This window comes from Drosophila willistoni, assembly GCF_018902025.1.
Source record: "Drosophila willistoni isolate 14030-0811.24 chromosome XR unlocalized genomic scaffold, UCI_dwil_1.1 Seg144, whole genome shotgun sequence".
Lineage (NCBI taxonomy): Eukaryota > Metazoa > Arthropoda > Insecta > Diptera > Drosophilidae > Drosophila > Drosophila willistoni.
This window is the reverse complement of record NW_025814057.1, coordinates 6,237,651-6,254,813: the sequence shown is the minus strand read 5'-3', so window position 1 is coordinate 6,254,813 and position 17,163 is coordinate 6,237,651. Positions and strand designations below refer to the sequence as shown.

General features: G+C 35.1%; 3 protein-coding genes across 3 annotated transcripts; 1 reads left to right on the top strand and 2 right to left on the bottom strand.

The window, feature by feature from the left end:
• The first annotated feature begins 947 nt into the window (after positions 1–947).
• Positions 948–9,307, top strand: LOC6638858 (protein embryonic gonad). Its single transcript, XM_002062046.4, has 3 exons — positions 948–976; positions 6,346–6,423; positions 7,685–9,307. The coding sequence occupies exons 2-3, from the start codon at positions 6,346–6,348 to the stop codon at positions 8,753–8,755; spliced, it is 1,149 nt and encodes a 382-aa protein (XP_002062082.2). The 5' UTR covers positions 948–976; the 3' UTR covers positions 8,756–9,307.
• A 5,312-nt stretch (positions 9,308–14,619) lies between these two features.
• Positions 14,620–15,572, bottom strand: LOC6638644 (nonsense-mediated mRNA decay protein 2). The gene is made up of 2 exons (XM_023181558.2): positions 15,352–15,572; positions 14,620–15,290 (listed from the first exon to the last, which is right to left on the bottom strand). Exons 1-2 carry the CDS (start codon positions 15,484–15,486, stop codon positions 14,859–14,861), a joined length of 567 nt encoding a protein of 188 aa, XP_023037326.1. The 5' UTR covers positions 15,487–15,572; the 3' UTR covers positions 14,620–14,858.
• Positions 15,573–15,755: 183 nt separating this feature from the next.
• On the bottom strand, positions 15,756–17,098 carry LOC6638645 (cyclin-H). The gene is made up of 4 exons (XM_002062048.4): positions 16,685–17,098; positions 16,182–16,612; positions 16,011–16,122; positions 15,756–15,949 (listed from the first exon to the last, which is right to left on the bottom strand). The coding sequence occupies exons 1-4, from the start codon at positions 17,002–17,004 to the stop codon at positions 15,832–15,834; spliced, it is 981 nt and encodes a 326-aa protein (XP_002062084.1). The 5' UTR covers positions 17,005–17,098; the 3' UTR covers positions 15,756–15,831.
• Positions 17,099–17,163: the final 65 nt, after the last annotated feature.

The following is a 17,163-nucleotide window of genomic DNA, read 5'->3' as shown; positions in this document are numbered from 1 at the left end:
TCTCTGAGAGAAAGATTAAAACGGGAGATATTGAGCACTGCTGGGTCTGGAAAATGTTTCATTTAAGAAGTGCTACAACTTTTAAAAAAAATGCTGGTTCCTAATTGTAGATTAAACTATATTAATTTGAGGGCATTGCTCAACTATAAAATAAGAGAATACTATATTATAATATCCCCTGCAGGGATTTTATACTCAAATCTTTAACCTTTTCTTAAAGTGTATGAAATCAGTTAACAGAGCTTACCTGCCTCCAACTTTACAGAGCATAAACGGCAGAAGCAGCAGCAACAGCAGCAGTAGCAGTAGCAGCAGCTGTTTGAAAACAGGAATTCCTGTGGCTGCCACTGATTAACAGTTAAGCACACACACACACTCACACACACCCCATGGCACACACACACACATAGGAGACAATTGCAAGACGCGTGCGCGCGCTTCGCTGGGCTGCTGCTGGTTGTTGGTTGCTGTTGGATGATCTTCAAAGTCGTCTCGGTCGTCTCCTCAGTTCGTTTGGCGCTCAGAACACTGATGACGACGATTTAGTCTCGGATGGACGCTACGCGGCACAGCATCGGCAGGCTCAGGCTCAGTTTTTCCCAAAAGAATTGCGTCTGTGTGTGTTTTGTTTTGGTTTTTTTTTTCTGCGAGTCACGAGACTTAAATTGATCCCGAAGTCAAGTTGTTTATCTCGTCATTACGAACGCCACGTGATTTTTGTTTTATTTTTTTGAATGTGTTTGAATTGAAAGAAGCAAGCATATAGCCGACGGGATTTTTAGTGTCATCTGATTATTACAATACAAGAATATATAATACATATATGCCTATCGTATAAAATTCAAAGATATCATCAAGTGTTTGAAAGTGCTCAAAGAGTGAAACAAAACTACTTACTAAAAAAATATAAACCTTGTGAATTTTAAAAGGAAACTCTACTTTGTATGCCGCTTCGGAACTATAAAATTGTGAAAAGGTATAATGATGATCAAATTGTTTTTTTTTATTATTATTTTTTGTATTGCATTTGCTCATTGCCATAATTTGTAGAAACAGCATCTTGACATTTGACTCCATAATTTATGACTTGAATAATTCAATTTCAAGGAAATAACGAGAAGCACTTTCAGTATATTTTATGCTAATTAGCTATTGATCTTTTAATAAATGATAACAATATTCAAATGACTCAATTCGTTGCAAATCAATACTAAATAACATAACATTTTTTAAGATTTTTTAACTAAAATATTAGACCAATCTTTGATTTAACCAAAAGATAAAAAGATACTTGAAAAATATTTTCAATACAAGAAATTCGAACAAAATTTCCCTAGTGAAAATTTAAAAAATGTATTCTTTTGGTGAGGTTTTTAAACAAAGTAAAATTCATACAGAAAATTTTGTTGTTTCTATAGAAAAACTTCTTAAGAAAAAACAATAAATTTCTCTGAAGTATGGAAAGTATGGAGTTATGACATTTTACCTAAAAAATTTTTCACAAAGTCAAGAAAGAATAAAGATTATAATTTTCACTTAAAAAACTCTTCGTGTGAAAAATCATTTAAGTAGCTGGAATGATTTTTATTAACTATTTAAAATATCACAAAAAGGACCTGAAAAATGCTTTATATACCAATTTATATTTAAAAGATGGTAAGAAAGTAAAAAAGAAAAACCTTAAAAATCTATGTAATAAAAAAAAGTAATGCATTCCTATTGATTAGAAATAAATTATGCCAAAATATATCGTATTACTTTAACTAACCTCAAATAGATTATAATCCCCATTTTGACTACCATTTTGGCTTACATTAGCCTACTTCAAAAAGCACACACACACACACAGTGGTATACCCAAAAAACCTACAAGGATTTAGCAAGATTTAAAGAACAAAAGGACACTCATTGACATGCTCATTAATAATGTTATTGCCTTTTGTGCGATAAGTGTCAAGAAATTATTACAATAGGGGTACAAAAGACGGAAGAGAAGAAAAAAAAATGATCAAAAAAAGTAGCAGCAGCGAAAATAATAATGCAAAAAAAGAGTACAAAATGACAGGAATATAAAAAAAAAATTGTTAAAGATATTCAAACATTTAATTGTCTGACTGCTGCTGGCAATCAAGCAGAAAAGGGCTAAGGACCCGGTCGATGTCTCCAGGAAGCGAACAATTCAAACTAGAGCGTGTGACTCTGCTGAGTGGATTTGCATATAGACATTTTTATATACATACCTACACACATATCTAGACATACATACATACACATACATACATATATATATAAAAGGCTGAAGGCTAATAATAAAGCATATTATGGGCAATTGTATTTGTACTCCAGCATAAGAAAGAGAGGGAGATGCAAAATGGGAGAGAGAGGGTTGCCTTGCATCCCAATCTTGATCTCGATCTTGATGATCTTGATGGTGATGAGGATGAGGATGAGGATACCTCCTATCTTGTTCTATTTTGTATCTGCTTCAAAATATTTTTAACAATCGTGGTTTGCTTGTTTGAACACCTTTTTTATTTGCCTTTTTATCTGATTTGTATTGTACAGCATTTTGTTTGCTTTAAAGGACACATTTTTGTTTATTATTCTTATTGCCCGGCAAATCCTTTATACATACATATACGGACACACACACACACACACACATATGCCTACTTATTTATGTGTCTCTTTGCCTTTGCTTTGCTTTCCTTCTTATTTTTTTTTTTTTTTGGTTCTCTTTTTTTGTCTGTCAACAGCAACTTGATGAGCTTGTTGAACACTTTCAACTGATCTGGTTCTTATTGTTAAGCTGAACATACGATTCGCCTGGTTGGCCCTTAAGTTGAAATTCAATTGCTGCCCAAATGCCCATAAATCCTTGTAGATCCCCTCAATTAGATTAGTTCAATCTCCAATTTAAGATTTGTAGATTATTTAGTCAAAGCTAAGAAAGTCGTTTTAGTTGCTCAAATACGAAGAAGAAGTTTGTCCTTCTTATAGCTTCATAGAGAATAATTAAAGGAAATTTCAAATATTCAACACCGATTTTATTCCCCATAATCTATATCAAGTAAATCCGCCATGAAAATCATATCTTTCTATATCTCTAAATCAATCAGTATAGAAATATTTATCCCCTAAAGACAATTATATCACGTGACTTAAACTTGAACTGACAATAAAACTTGACTTAATTTTTAGCTAAAATTTGAGTTGGTTATTTTAAGGAATGATGATATTCTCTTAATTATAATTATTATTATTTCATGACCTTTATTACGCTATTAAATACAATGTTCTTTAAACAATTCTGTATAACATTTTTAAATTTTCCCAAGTTAAACACACTGAGACTTTAAATTATAATTATTAACTAGAAGATTAGACATTAGAAGGCAGGGAAATATTGTAAATATATCCTATTAATAGATATGACATATAACATGAACTATCTATCACTCACTCAATTAACAATGAGTGAAATTTTTACCTAAGATGAGTCCTTAAAGCCATTTGATCTTTGCTCTGAATATGTTATGACACTTTAACGGTCTATTCATGTCCTAGCTCCACATTAATCACTACTTGTAGCAGTACTTAGGCCAATTTACAATTGTAAGCACATAATTATATAAGTGCTTGAGCTATTAGAAAACGACAATAAAAAATAAAGGCCTTAAAATATCCTCTGTTTACTGTTTCTCTTGGGAGATTTGACCTTTTTGTTTGATTGAATTATTATTTTGTCTTTGCCCTTGATGACCAAAAGGATCTGTGAATTGTTATTACATTTATTCATAATTCGTGATTAAAAGATAATGCAATTAAAATGTTCGCTTAGGGGGCAATAACATCTTATTTCAAAAGGGTAAACAAATATTTGGCCGAACATAAAGTCTAAATTAGTCAAAATTTTATCTGGCGAAAGTCAATATATACATTTTTTGTGTTTTTGTGGGATTTTGGTTTGCTTCATGAACATTTTGCACGCCTGAGCGATAAAGTTGGCGATCTTATCCTTATGGCATTATCACATTAAGTACCAAGGCCGCTTTGAAAACCGGAATTGCTATAAGATATTGCTCCAGTCACAAACGAGAAAGATTTGTCCAACTATTAGCAATGCTTGCCAGGTTAAAGGGGGTGCGGCGGGGCGTGGTGAGCGGGGCTTGGGGGCCAATCCCCCAAAAAACCAAACTTGAAATTGAAATCGTGAAATGCATTGTGTAGAAATAATCTTTGAGCTCAGCTAATTAAATGCAATTGTTACTTTTTTTTCTCTTTCTGCTCATATAGTCGTATATATATTTGGGGTGATGGCACATTGATCAAATTGTTTATAATGGAGCAGCAAAAGGAAACAAAAAAAATTTGTTTGATTTTGTTAGTGTGTAACCTTTCTAACCATTTAGTTAGCCGTTTGATTTTCCCAGCTTGCCTTACAGCGGCTGTGGCTAAATCAAGATTAAGACAATTTGAGGTCGTCTTTGGAGATTTTCTGGAAAAGCTTACCGCTGTGCCTAAAATTGTCACGGTTCTCTCTCTCTCTCTCACTCGTTCTCACTGTGTGAAGGTGCAAATTTAATGTTAGCCAATTTAGCAAGGCTCTTGCTGTCACCTTTGTTGTCCATTAGCGCGCTTTTTGTATGCAAAATAGTTTTTGGCCAGCATCAGGCATAGACTGTCTGGGCCCTGGTTACCCCATGGCTTGCCTGATGCCTGATGCCTGGTGACCATTATCACAGGAGCAACATCACGGTCCAACCATGTGGCAGTCAACCACCACCACCTGCTGAGCCGAGTGCCAAACTGTAGTTTTTATTTGGAACCCCCCTCTCTGTCCGTCCAACTCTCTTTCATCCAGACAATGTCAAGATGTGAACATTCACATGGAAAATGAACTTGGTAAAGACTCTTGGATAGAGAATCTAGAATAAGTTTATTCGTCTCGTTATAAACAGGGCTGCAAAAGCAATATTAATATCCATTTCATTTCCCAATAAGAACAAACAAAATCTTGTCTTGACTTGTCTTTGTTGGTACAACAAGAATCAATTAATGTAATTAAGTTGAAGATTTTATAGAGACTCTTACCTAATACTTTATCATTGGCAAACTTGACTCATTTGAAAAACTTCTCCAAAAGAAATTTCTTCCATAAAGCTAATAGGGTTTATATTTTCCAATTTCCAATTTCTCATTTCGTTTACTAGTCTTGATTTTCCCCATTTTATGACAATCTTTCGCCAAACAATTTACAATTTTTAAATTGATAACTCTCTAAAACAAAAAAACAGCTACATTTGCACGCTCATCAAATATTTGACGCAAAATTTTCCTAATTTTTTTTACAAAAATTAAAAAAAAAACTTTTCTTTTTTTTATTTATTTACTTATTTTTTGTTGTGCCTTCTGCTGTTTGACCTTAGCTTTTATGATCACGCAAAACAAGTAACTACACATACATTAAATGTGTGAATGCGACCCATCCTACAGAGAGCGTTGTGCCGGGGGACACGGGAAGGGTGGGTGGGGAAGGGGTGAGCAGAATCGGCGAGACTCTTGCATTCAGTTTGGATGGTGCAAACCCAAACCGGTCGTTGCATACCTCAATTTCTAACCACGACCTGTAGGCAGAAGAAAACCAAAACCAAAACCAAAAAAAAAAAAAAAAAACTAAAGAGAAACGCAGTGGGTCATCGGTTATGCCTCATGTTTGCCGTTGTGGATGCTACGACCAAGGCCCCTTCTTGATGTGATCACACAGCTGAGAGAGTCAGCAACTGGCAACAACAACAAGAAAAGAAAAACAAACCCCAGAAATAGTTGCATCAATAACAAGGACAATCGTGAAAAGTTTAACGAGTCTTTAGATAAGGGACAAGCAAATGGTTTTTTTATGAATATGCCATCATTATATACATACATACATACCAATATTTATATAGTTTTTTTTTTTTTGTTCTCAACCAATAGAAAACCATGCACTAACTAAAGGAGGTCAGTTGAGAATCCATATATATCGAAAGTCTATCAAAAAAAAAAGAAGTTATTTCCTCTAAATCTTAACAGTTTCCCTCAAACTTGGAATATACATATGTTCTTATTTTATGTGTATTTCTCTTATCTAGAGGGTTTTCCTCTGGTTTCAGAGAGCAAAATTATCTGTAGAACGCTAACTTCATCATCCTCGGTCACAATTGGCTACAATTGGCCAATGTCCTGTCTTGAAAAGCCTCACTTTGTTTTAAAGTTCACATAAACAATTTGCTTTAAACTAAGTCAAATTTAATCCAATTCAAATCTAAGCTAATTTAATTTAAATAATTTCTTTAATTTTTCTAGATGAACCAGCTGTGCAAAGTATGTGGCGAACCGGCGGCTGGTTTTCATTTTGGAGCATTCACCTGTGAGGGATGTAAGGTAAATATCTCAATACTAATAGACACCTTAATGTTCCTATGTGAACTCTTTTAAGCTGTGCAAAAAAAAAAAAAAAACAACAAAACATACAATAAAGCAGAGAGAAAAAAAATGGTCTCAATGTTTTTGTGCTTTTACTTTTCAATAACAAAACTGAAAAACAGAAAATGGAAGAAACATTATTGCTATAATTAAAATTCAATTCGGTAAATTAATCGATTTTTAATTGACTTTAAGTAGATACATGTGCACACTGGAGTACAATAGGAAGCCAACCTTCAAATGGCATGGGAAAATATCTGCAAAATTTAGATCACATGCGATATATATACATATATATTTTTACTTATATATATGAGCTGTAAGCCTCACAATTGTAAACTGCAGTCAATCAAATAAAAATTACATGCATATTAGATGAGTCAGCTGAAATGGTGGAAAAGGCATCAAAGTTAACTGAAAGTTGAACTTCAAAATCAAAAACAAAATCAAAGCAGGAAAGTCACGTCGACTCTAGAGCATGAGTTGGCTGAAATTACAGAAATCAGAAGACAAAGAGTGTGAAACACACTAGCTTTACAATCCAATCCAAAGCAATCCAACTCGATCCCTCTTCTTGGGTCTACAATTTGGCAAAATTATTAACGCACATTTTGTAATTGAAGCGTTGTGAATGGAGAAATTATGCCACTTGTCTTTAGGTGAATGTTAATGACAGGTGCCACCAGGTATGGCGAGAACAATTGAGTCTTGAGGCTCATATAGGTTTGGTTATTAGTTTAGTTACAAAGGCTGATCACCTGACGCCATGGCATCTATTGAAGTTCAAAGTGAATTGACTGACCCTTGCTCATCTTTCTTCCTTTGAATTATGACCTACATATGTATGTATATCCAAAGCAGAAAGCCTTATTTAGCAAGCTTAAAACGAAATTAGCTGAGCAAGAAGAAATATATTCATGGAGCTTAAACTTGAGAAGACAATATCTTAGCCGATAATAGAAGGATTATGATCATCAATATATCAATATTGGGCGTTATGTGTTTCTTATCAGTAATACCAAGCTTTGAACTCTAAAACTAGTTGAGAATTACAAGTAAAATAGGCGTAAAAATGAATGTAAAGCTTACAAAACCAAAGATTAATGCATTTTGTTCGATTACCAATGCACAGAGAAATATATATACATACATATGACATACAAATTAAATCTAACATGGACATCTTCTATCTCTTATCTCTGTCTCTTTCTCATTGCAGTCGTTCTTTGGACGTACTTACAACAATATTGCCGCCATAGCCGGCTGTAAGCATAACGGCGACTGTGTGATCAATAAGAAGAATCGCACTGCCTGCAAGGCATGTCGTCTGCGTAAATGTCTCCTAGTGGGCATGTCCAAAAGTGGCTCACGCTATGGTCGTCGTTCCAATTGGTTTAAAATCCACTGTCTACTACAGGAGAGCACGGGTCCAAATGCTGGCATTGCCGGTGGAGGCGGCGGAGGTGGAGGTGGATCTCTTGGTGGTGGAACAACTGGATCTAATGCCATAAGTAATGCGAATTTAGAACAATTGGCTCGCCTACAGCAGGCTAGTAATCAGGCACGACAAACGTATCAGGATAAGACAAATCCCTGCATTAAATCGGCCACAACGGCTTGTTCCCTGCAGAGTGCACCCATACAAGAGGCACGAGCCTCACCGAGTGCCTCGACAGCCAATTTGCCTGGATTTCTGCAGGCTGCCAAATATCAACAGCGACAGCAATTAAAAGTCGAGTCCCGCCTCAGTAATACACCCAGTGATTCGGGTGCCTCATCTGCCGGTGATCCCACCGATGATGGGGCCACAAGTGTACTGAGCGCCACAACAACAACATTGCGCAAAGCCCTGCGACAGGGCTGCTCGAGTAGTTTCCCAAACAGTTCCGAGCCGGGCGAAGATTTGGTCCAGCAGCAGCGGCGTCATCAGGAATTGCTGGAGATCTTTCGTAGTCATTCGGAACCATTGTACAGCTCGTTTGCACCGTTCACGTTGCCACCGGTCCTATTGGCCGCTGGTGTTGGTGTTCGTGTGCCACCCCTGCCCCTATTCAAGACCGAACTGAGTAGTCCCGAATTGGATGAACAGCCCATTGATCTCTCGCTGAGATCAAATCGAACAGATGAGGCCAGTCCCGCTCATTTGGGGAATGCCTCAAATAGTAGTCCCACCCTAAGTGAACCACCTGCCTCTGTTTCGAGCCATTGTCTTGGTGAATCTCTCAATTTTGAACGTAAGCCAACGCCACTCGATCTAACCCTAGTGAGATCACAGACACTTACAGGCTGATCTCTTAAGGTCAACTAAGGACCAGCAGAAATATTAACATACAACAAGCTGAAATATTAAGAAATCTTCATCGTGATTGCCTGAGAATTCGATTTATAGTGCCAACAACAACAACAACAACAACAAGAACAATTTCGAATATTTTAGGTTAGTATAATAGAGAATATGATAGATGATGAGGTTAGGTCAAAAAAGTTCAATGAGCATAGAAAAACAGTTTCAAGCATCGTCTAGAATTTTGCAAAACTTTTCAAATTTCTATAGTCTTTAACGAATTTCTAGCCCAAATAGTTTTCCTTGGCAAATAATAATAAAAGCTTTAGTCGGAATACCAGGGTTTAGCTATCTCATAGACTTCAAATGACTCTATATATGTATATGTGCCAAGTATATGATGAATATGAATGTTCCATATTATTTCCCCGAAAATTGAGCCCACTCATTGTCTCTTTCGAACTTGGCCCTAGCCTCATTATAAAATCAGAACAACAGCAACAGATTTCGGTGCCAGTAAAAATGATGTACAAAACAAAATCAACAACTTTTTTTTTATGTAGCTCAATTACATTAAAAAAAAAAAGAAGAGAAAAAAAAACAACAAATTGAATGAATATAAATGAATACACTCACCATATAAGTAATGAATAAACATAATTCTTAGCCAAATTTACAAAGCGACTGTCGTTTGATGTATTCTATACCTATATATATATTTATATATGTATATATATCGTATATATATGTGTGTGTATATTTAAATATATATATGTATATGTATAGTTTGTAGTTAATAGATATGTTGTTTGCGTATTGATTTTCTGTTTGTTTACTTAATTTTAATTAATTTATTATGATTTTTTTTTTTAAATACAAATTTATATATATATATATACACTATATAGTATTCGTACAATAAATGAGAAAAAGAAACGAAAATAATAATAATAAAAACTACAAAAAAACAAGAATTTCACACAAATTGAAACATTTGGGATCCTTTTTTAAACGACTTTTATGGTCATTCAGTTGAAATCTAGCTCTTTGGAAACTTGCTTTGGTGACATAAAAAGCTTCATTGAATTGACACATGACCAAACGTTACCTTTCTCTCCTCTCCCAAACCCCTCCTCCCCTCCTCCCAATCTCCCTTATCCACTTACTCTTTTCTCCTCAACCTCTGCGTGTCTTTTAACATGACCATCTACAGCAGAGAAAAAATTTGTTCAATATATTTTCAAGCGAATTCAACTGTCACCCAATCGATTGTGTTTATGTGTGTGTGTGTGTGTGTGTGTGTATATATGTTTATGTGTATATCCATCAAGGAGATCCTTGAAAGACACATGCAACATGCCTTATTCATTATATAAGTTGCTTGACATATATCGCAAATGTCAGAGCCTACCTCAGATATTGACTACATAAATGTAATTATGACAGCTGTCATCATCGAACTTGGCTGAAAACAAATGACTTAGGAAACGAACTGCAATTGAAATGTATTTCATCGCTGATCAGACAGTTGCTTTTCCCCATACTGCGACATTTTCAGATCAATTCACTATTTATTCAAGAGTCAATATTAACTAAAATTTCACAACTTGCAAAAATTTGTATTATTCATATTTTTAATGTACATCTGCTGCTTAAGAAAACACAAATTACTACAAGCTAAAATTTGTTGTATTCAAAATTAATTGAAATTTTCAAGACATATTTTATCCTCAAAATTACCCTTTACCCATCTAAATAGCTCCTACCTTGCCACTTTACTAGACAAGCTTATTTTTCTGGACCTCTTCCAGATGTAAGCAAGTTGCTGCTAATTTTTATTATTATATCACATCCGAAACTTGGAAAATATCCGATCTTAGGAAGACAACACTAAGGTGTAAGTTAAAAAGCAAGTAGTGGGCTATAACTATTTGTTTATTATAATTTGTTGATCAATATTTTGTTGAAATACTAAAAAACTTAAAAAAAACCATATAAATTAGTTGCTTAACACAATTAAATGTCAAATTGTGGCGCCAGCTACAAGTCAAAGGAATTTAAATATATACAAAATTAGCTAATAATATTTCAATTTTTTCATTTAACTAACAAACTGTTTTAAGACTAAACAAGTTAATCCAGGTCTGTCTACCTTTCTCTCTCTCTCGCTCACTTGGAGTGAAATCATCAGACTATGTATATATAAAGATATAACTATACACATACTTAGAGATAGATATGCCTTGCGATTGGCTCTTCTTGAAAACAATTTACACATCTATTAATATGTACTTTTATGTGTTGTTTGTTTGCCTCTGTGTGTGTGTTTGTGTGAAACACGCCCCCTGAGAGTAAGGTAAAACAAAGTGAGATACCAAATGGTTGTTTAAATTCAATTCCATGCACACACACACAGAGAGAAAAACTCACCTGCACATAATACTTTAAACAAATAAATCCACTCAGAGTGTAATGCCTTTTAAAATGCATTTATGCGCATGGCCAAGAGCCGTAGGGGGGAGCAGGGAATCAAGCGGCTTAAGAAGTCTATAGAAGCCTGAGGAGGTTTGCCCCCACCTTGCAACAAGTGTCTCGTTGTGTACTTAGTTAGTTAGATGCTTGTTGCAGATACTTTCGCAATGATTTTTATTGGTGTCGCTGATAATGATCACAGCAGCAGATCGAATGAGATTCAAACGAATGCAATGGATGGCAAACGATTGTTGTTGACTACGGAAATGGGATTATTGTAAACCACCACAGACATATGTACGTATGTATGTACTTACATACATATATGTATCTACTTAACTTTCAAATGCCGTCGATCTAAATTCTAGTCTACATCAGAAGGACCACCCAAAATGCCGCTGTGACAATGTACAAAGAAATGCACTTGGAGAAAAGATCAAATACTATCGAATTTTCATTTGGATTAAACATTTACTGAAACATTTTGGTTATAAGATGATTCTTTATGCAATTGGTTCTGAAATAATTGAAATTATCTTTTTGTTAGAGCTGAAATTAAAACAATTTTATTAGATGATAATAGAGGATGTTCCATCTAACGTAAGCTAAAGATAAATTGAAAATATATATCAATTTTAAATACTAAAGAAATTCTTTTTCTTTTGGTGTATTAAGAGTTTAATCTTTGTTGTTGGTGGTGTGTTTTTTTGGTTTTACGATTTACGACTGTTGAACTTGAAGCATTCAATAAAATGAAAAATATAAATAAATCTATGGCCCCCCCAAAAAAAGAAATCAGTTTACTATAACAACAAAAGCAGGCGTAGCATTTACAAACAATGAAATTCAATGCAATAATTCAACATTCAATTGAATTTTAAGTACGATTCCTTCCCATTTTCGAATTGTAACTAGAAACTCAACTGTCATCCCATCGTCTGACTGTCTTACCGACGGCAATCCATCTCTGTTGTTGTTGTTGTTGTTGCTGCTGTTGCTGCTGTTGTCAGTTGTCTGGAGGCTGTGGCTGCTGCTGCTGCTGCTGGGGCTGGCTGGGGCGGCGCACGCGCATAAGTTTCAAACTGAGTCATAAGAGGGAATTGGCCCAAAAACAAGTCGAATCAAATACGTAAGCAAAAGAAAACCGAAAAAGGGGGGGGCCAAAACCAATCTTCCAAGTTGAGCTCATGTTAAAGCAGCATTGAATTTTGATGGAAAGGCTGTCGGATCAAATTTTTGCTGACATTGAATGGAATGCAAATATTAAATCGGATATAAAACATATGTAAAATGGAATCTAGAGCATTTTAATCGAGAAAAAAGTTGTAGAAAGTTATCTTTAAAAAAGTTTTAATAATATTCATAAACAAAATACATCTTAATGAAGTTTCTTAGGACTTTTTACAACAAATTTTCGGTGAATCCAATAGTGATTCTCTTAATGAATTTTCGGATAAATTTCTTAAGCATTTCGTCAATGAAATCCATGACATATTCCCCAATGAATCATTTAATGAATTTCTCGAAGAATTTCTTGAGTTCTTAAGACAATCTTTTATAGATTTGCCTATGAATTTTAATGTATTTATTTACTGATCTCTATAAATTTCTTGATAGATTGCTAGATAGATTTCTTGGTGAATCCCTTGGTAAATTCCTAGATGAATTCCTTGAAATATTGATCAAAGTCTTGATGAATTTCTTTTATTTTTTTAGAATGTTGGATAAAATATCTTGATGAACTTCTTTATGAATTACTTGTCCATTGACGAAGTCCATCATTCCTTTAGTCCATCATTTCTTGAGAACATCTCTAATAATTCCCCTCCAATCGAAATCTCATTTAGCCCCTGATAGCTAATATACTATTTTATCTGTAAGGGGTTTATTTATTTTTTTTTTTTTTTTGTTTTTTTTTTTTTACCTCAACCGGTACCAAAACATATAGCAAGAATCACATCGCATTGCATCGCTCGCTTCACACTCGTTGGCCAGACACAGTGAAATCGCAGCAAAAGTAAAAGATCAACAAATCGTTGTTACAAGAGTTCAGAGTTGTCAATAAAAATTAATTGCAATTTTATTGCCATCGACGGCAGCTTCTGCATACAAAGTACATCTCACACGCAAGATAAGGATACATTCACTTACCCAGCCAGTTGGTAGCAACGGACAAGAGCCCAAATATCGAAAGCGTATCAATCGAATCGACTTGTTGCATTGCCCACCTAAAACCCGGCATACAACACTCCATTTGACCCAATTTCGTGGCCGAAAACGCACAAAAAAACGAAGAAGGCGAAAAACAAAAGACACACAACGAAAGATGGTGGGGAATCGCGAAAAATTAATTCAATTTTAACAAAACTGTTGATGCTGGGGAAGGAGCACCAGCAATAAACTACTTTAAAATTCATAACACGTGCGTCCCAAAACGGCCAACAGCTGTAAAGCCGTTGACAAATCGTGCCAGAAGGAATACTCCGTCGTATATAGGTTTAAATATAGTTCGGTTTTCTGTTCCTCTCTCAATCTCTGTCTTGCACACACACACACATAATCAGTTTTATCCAATATAATAGGTGAAAAATGAAAAGTTATGATAATATTATTAAGCGAAGTAATCAAAATAAACGACTTCATTTAATAATTTAAATATATTTGCGATAAACTGCCTCAAAGTGATTCACTAAATTGTAGAACAAGATTTATAATGTAGTCATTAGCAAGGTCTTTATCTCGGCTGTTGCCTAAAATTATGCTATAACTTTTTGTTGTAATATTAAATACTTGATATTTCAAAAACGAGACAACAATTATTTGAATATATTTATATATATATACACACATATTTCGACTACATTGAGAATTAACACATTTGCTTTAAAATATAAAATAATACTTTGAAGTTGTTCCAATCAATTACTCATTGCAACATACACGTTTTTTCCTATACCGCGAACGATAAATAGATTAAGATACTTTTGATTTAAATACATTAAAAATATATTATAATCTCTAGTGATAAATTTATGTATGTTCTTCATCTAAAATTAAGGAATGAATGTGATCGTTATCTGTACTTGGGTATTTTTGGCTCTTGTGTTTTTTGATATCTACACGAAAGCAAGTGGGATGGCAGACATTTGAGACATTGCCTTCTGCCAAATTTGAATTTAGATTACATTTTCAATTAATCGCGGATTTTTGGTTTTTGGACAGCAACATTCTGTATTCATATTTTGATTATCAAGCATATTTTTAACACAAAATAAGAACAATTTAAACTAATATGTTGTAAATACAATGTCTACAATTATGGAAGCTTCATTGTGTTAAGTACCTTTTGCTTTGAATTTATATTATTAAATTGAGTGAGTCTAAATAATATTATCACATATTTCTAAGCGGAAAAAAAACTCTTTAAAATATCCCCAATCAGTTTTATGGGAATGGAATAACTATCCATATAGATGTTACGTACCTTGAAGTATGTATAGAATCGATTTTTCTATATATAGTCTAATGGAGAACAAAATTCAACTGGAATTTAATGACTACACATTTTGGTGGAGACTTTGGAAGCGGCTAATTCCTTCTGAAACTAATTTTTGTCCTTTGGCTGGCTGGACGATGGTCAACGATACAGCCGCACTTGCTCCTTGAGATCATGATCACTGATACGATCCTTTAAATTTAATTCCTGTTCTTGTTTGCGTAACAATTCAAATATTGCAGCCAATTGTTCCCGTTCAATGCGACGCTCTTCCTCAATTTGGCTGGGTGTTAGATTCTTTTCCAATTTGTGTTGCAAACGCTTGGCCTTAATTTTACCCATTAAATGATTATAATCTTGACCAGAATGACTTAACTCTGCCTCCTCCTCATCGTCCTCATCTTCGGCAACCTCACTGTCACTAAATTGCTCCTCATAGGCCTCATCATCCTCATAATCATCATCGTCGTCGTCGTCATCGTCATCTTCATCATCGTTGATTTGAGTGTGCCGATGGCTGTTTGTAAGCTCATCAGGCAGTTCATCTGGTCCCAAGCCTTCGTCTTCAAGTTCCTATATACAAAATGGCAAGTTTAATGGGTAAAGGAGAGAAGCGCGTTGCCATTTGACTTACAGTTTTGTCCTTGAAAATGTTGGAAAAATAAAGTGCACTGAAAACACATAGCACCAGGGTGAACAGTGCGGCCAGATAGTTTACAGGTAAACCAAAAAATATGCCAGCCAGGTCAAGATCCAACAAGTGGGCCATGTTCTGGTCCTTGATTACTTGTTTTTTGTTTTTAAACTATGCAAAATATTTGCAATTGTTTGTTTTTCTTTGAACAGCTGCTTAGCGATGCTAGAGATGGGCGATAGTTCCAAGGCCGTGACTGACACGAGTAGTGATAGTCAGAAGTCACAGTGGTGATCAAATCACGGAATATCCTAATAACGTAAACGATATTCACATTGGCCGAATTTTTAGCTTCTTCTTGAGTTAATATCTTCCTGGACTTGTATATAGCTTACAGAATTAAATGCTTGTTCCTATTAGACTTTTATATTTTAATGTAAACATTGTAATAAAAATAAGTAGAGTTTCTATAAGCTAATCCTATTGACTTATGTTCATAGCTGATGTATCCGAGCTCACATCAGCTATGTGAAATGAGGCATCGTCGGCGGGTATATCATCCTCATCCGTATACAGGCGGCGTAGGCGTTCCTTATATCTTATAAACGATCAAAAAAACATTACCAACACAACCAACAAATTAAAGATCAAAAACTTACAATTCACTAACGGGGTTATTAGCCTGGTTGCGACATCTATCCAGCTTCTTTTCAATAGCTTTGACTTGATCCCTGTCCGGTGGCTGATACTGCTTAACCATAATACGAATCTCTAAAATGTTGAAAATGCAAATGGGTTAAGTATTCTGTTCATAATATAAGTGCACTCACTTCGAACAGCGTCTATTAGGGCGGGCAGTTTGTCTCGGGCCGCCACAAAGAGTAATTCGGTGACATAGCTATCGAGATTCTCCTGTTCTTTACTTGCCGCATGGAGTACAGCGGCCAAACCGATCTGTGACGGAGTATGCAACAGACATGCATCCGTATAAAACGTGGCATCAATAAAACTATCAATATGTGGACGCAAACGTTCCGGATTTTGCATATTGCTACGCGTTTTAATATCTATTATGAAGCCCTCGATGGGGCGGAATGGATTGTGAATGGTTAAATAGAAGTTCAATTGTCCTATTAACAATAGCTCATTTGATAAGACTATATCGGTGGCTTTATTGCGATCCCCCTTGATGTTGTTCACGAACTGATTAATGGACACATTGAACTCTTCTATTTTGCAGGCCACAAATACGCAAGTAGCTCTGTAATTAAAATATTATAATAAAATGAAAAATGGGTTCGACTTGGCGGCATTTCAAAGTATGTGTCCTTACAATATCTCTTTTGGATGATAATCCATCGGTGTGTTGTTCAAATAGAAGCGCTTGAAATAGTGAAATGCAGTTCCTACAACACACTTTGGCATGGGCGGATCGAAACGGCCACAAAAGTCGGCCAAATGGATCTCATACCGCTTTAATAACAGGCGTTCCTCTGCCGGTGTCAGGAAATAATCATCGACTTCGCAATTATTGGCCCGAGCTTCGGCCTCATGCTGTTCTATATATTTGGTATTCTGCTCAACTCGAAATGACGCCAATTGGGATTCATTGGCAAATGTCCAAGATCGCTTTTGAGAGCTAACCGGATACATCTTTACGGGCAAAACAAATGAAAAGACAAAATATATCCCGGTTTGGCCAGCCAGCGATTACGCTCTCATTGTTATCGACTAGGGATGTGCGAAAAATGAGTACAAATACCGCGAAGAAGATTTATTATTATTTGCGATATATATCGCTATCGTTTCGAA

Bases quoted from the DNA above. Each gene is read 5' to 3' on its own strand.
- LOC6638858 (XM_002062046.4), top strand. From the start codon at position 6,346: ATGAACCAGCTGTGCAAAGTATGTGGCGAACCGGCGGCTGGTTTTCAT. The intron at 6,424-7,684 runs GTAAATATCTCA...TTCTCATTGCAG, and splicing joins TCACCTGTGAGGGATGTAAG to TCGTTCTTTGGACGTACTTA.
- LOC6638644 (XM_023181558.2), bottom strand. From the start codon at position 15,486: ATGGCCCACTTGTTGGATCTTGACCTGGCTGGCATATTTTTTGGTTTA. The intron at 15,291-15,351 runs GTAAGTCAAATG...TTTTGTATATAG, and splicing joins ACATTTTCAAGGACAAAACT to GAACTTGAAGACGAAGGCTT.
- LOC6638645 (XM_002062048.4), bottom strand. From the start codon at position 17,004: ATGTATCCGGTTAGCTCTCAAAAGCGATCTTGGACATTTGCCAATGAA. The intron at 16,123-16,181 runs GTGAGTGCACTT...TCAACATTTTAG, and splicing joins CCTAATAGACGCTGTTCGAA to AGATTCGTATTATGGTTAAG. The intron at 15,950-16,010 runs GTAAGTTTTTGA...ATCGTTTATAAG, and splicing joins AATAACCCCGTTAGTGAATT to ATATAAGGAACGCCTACGCC.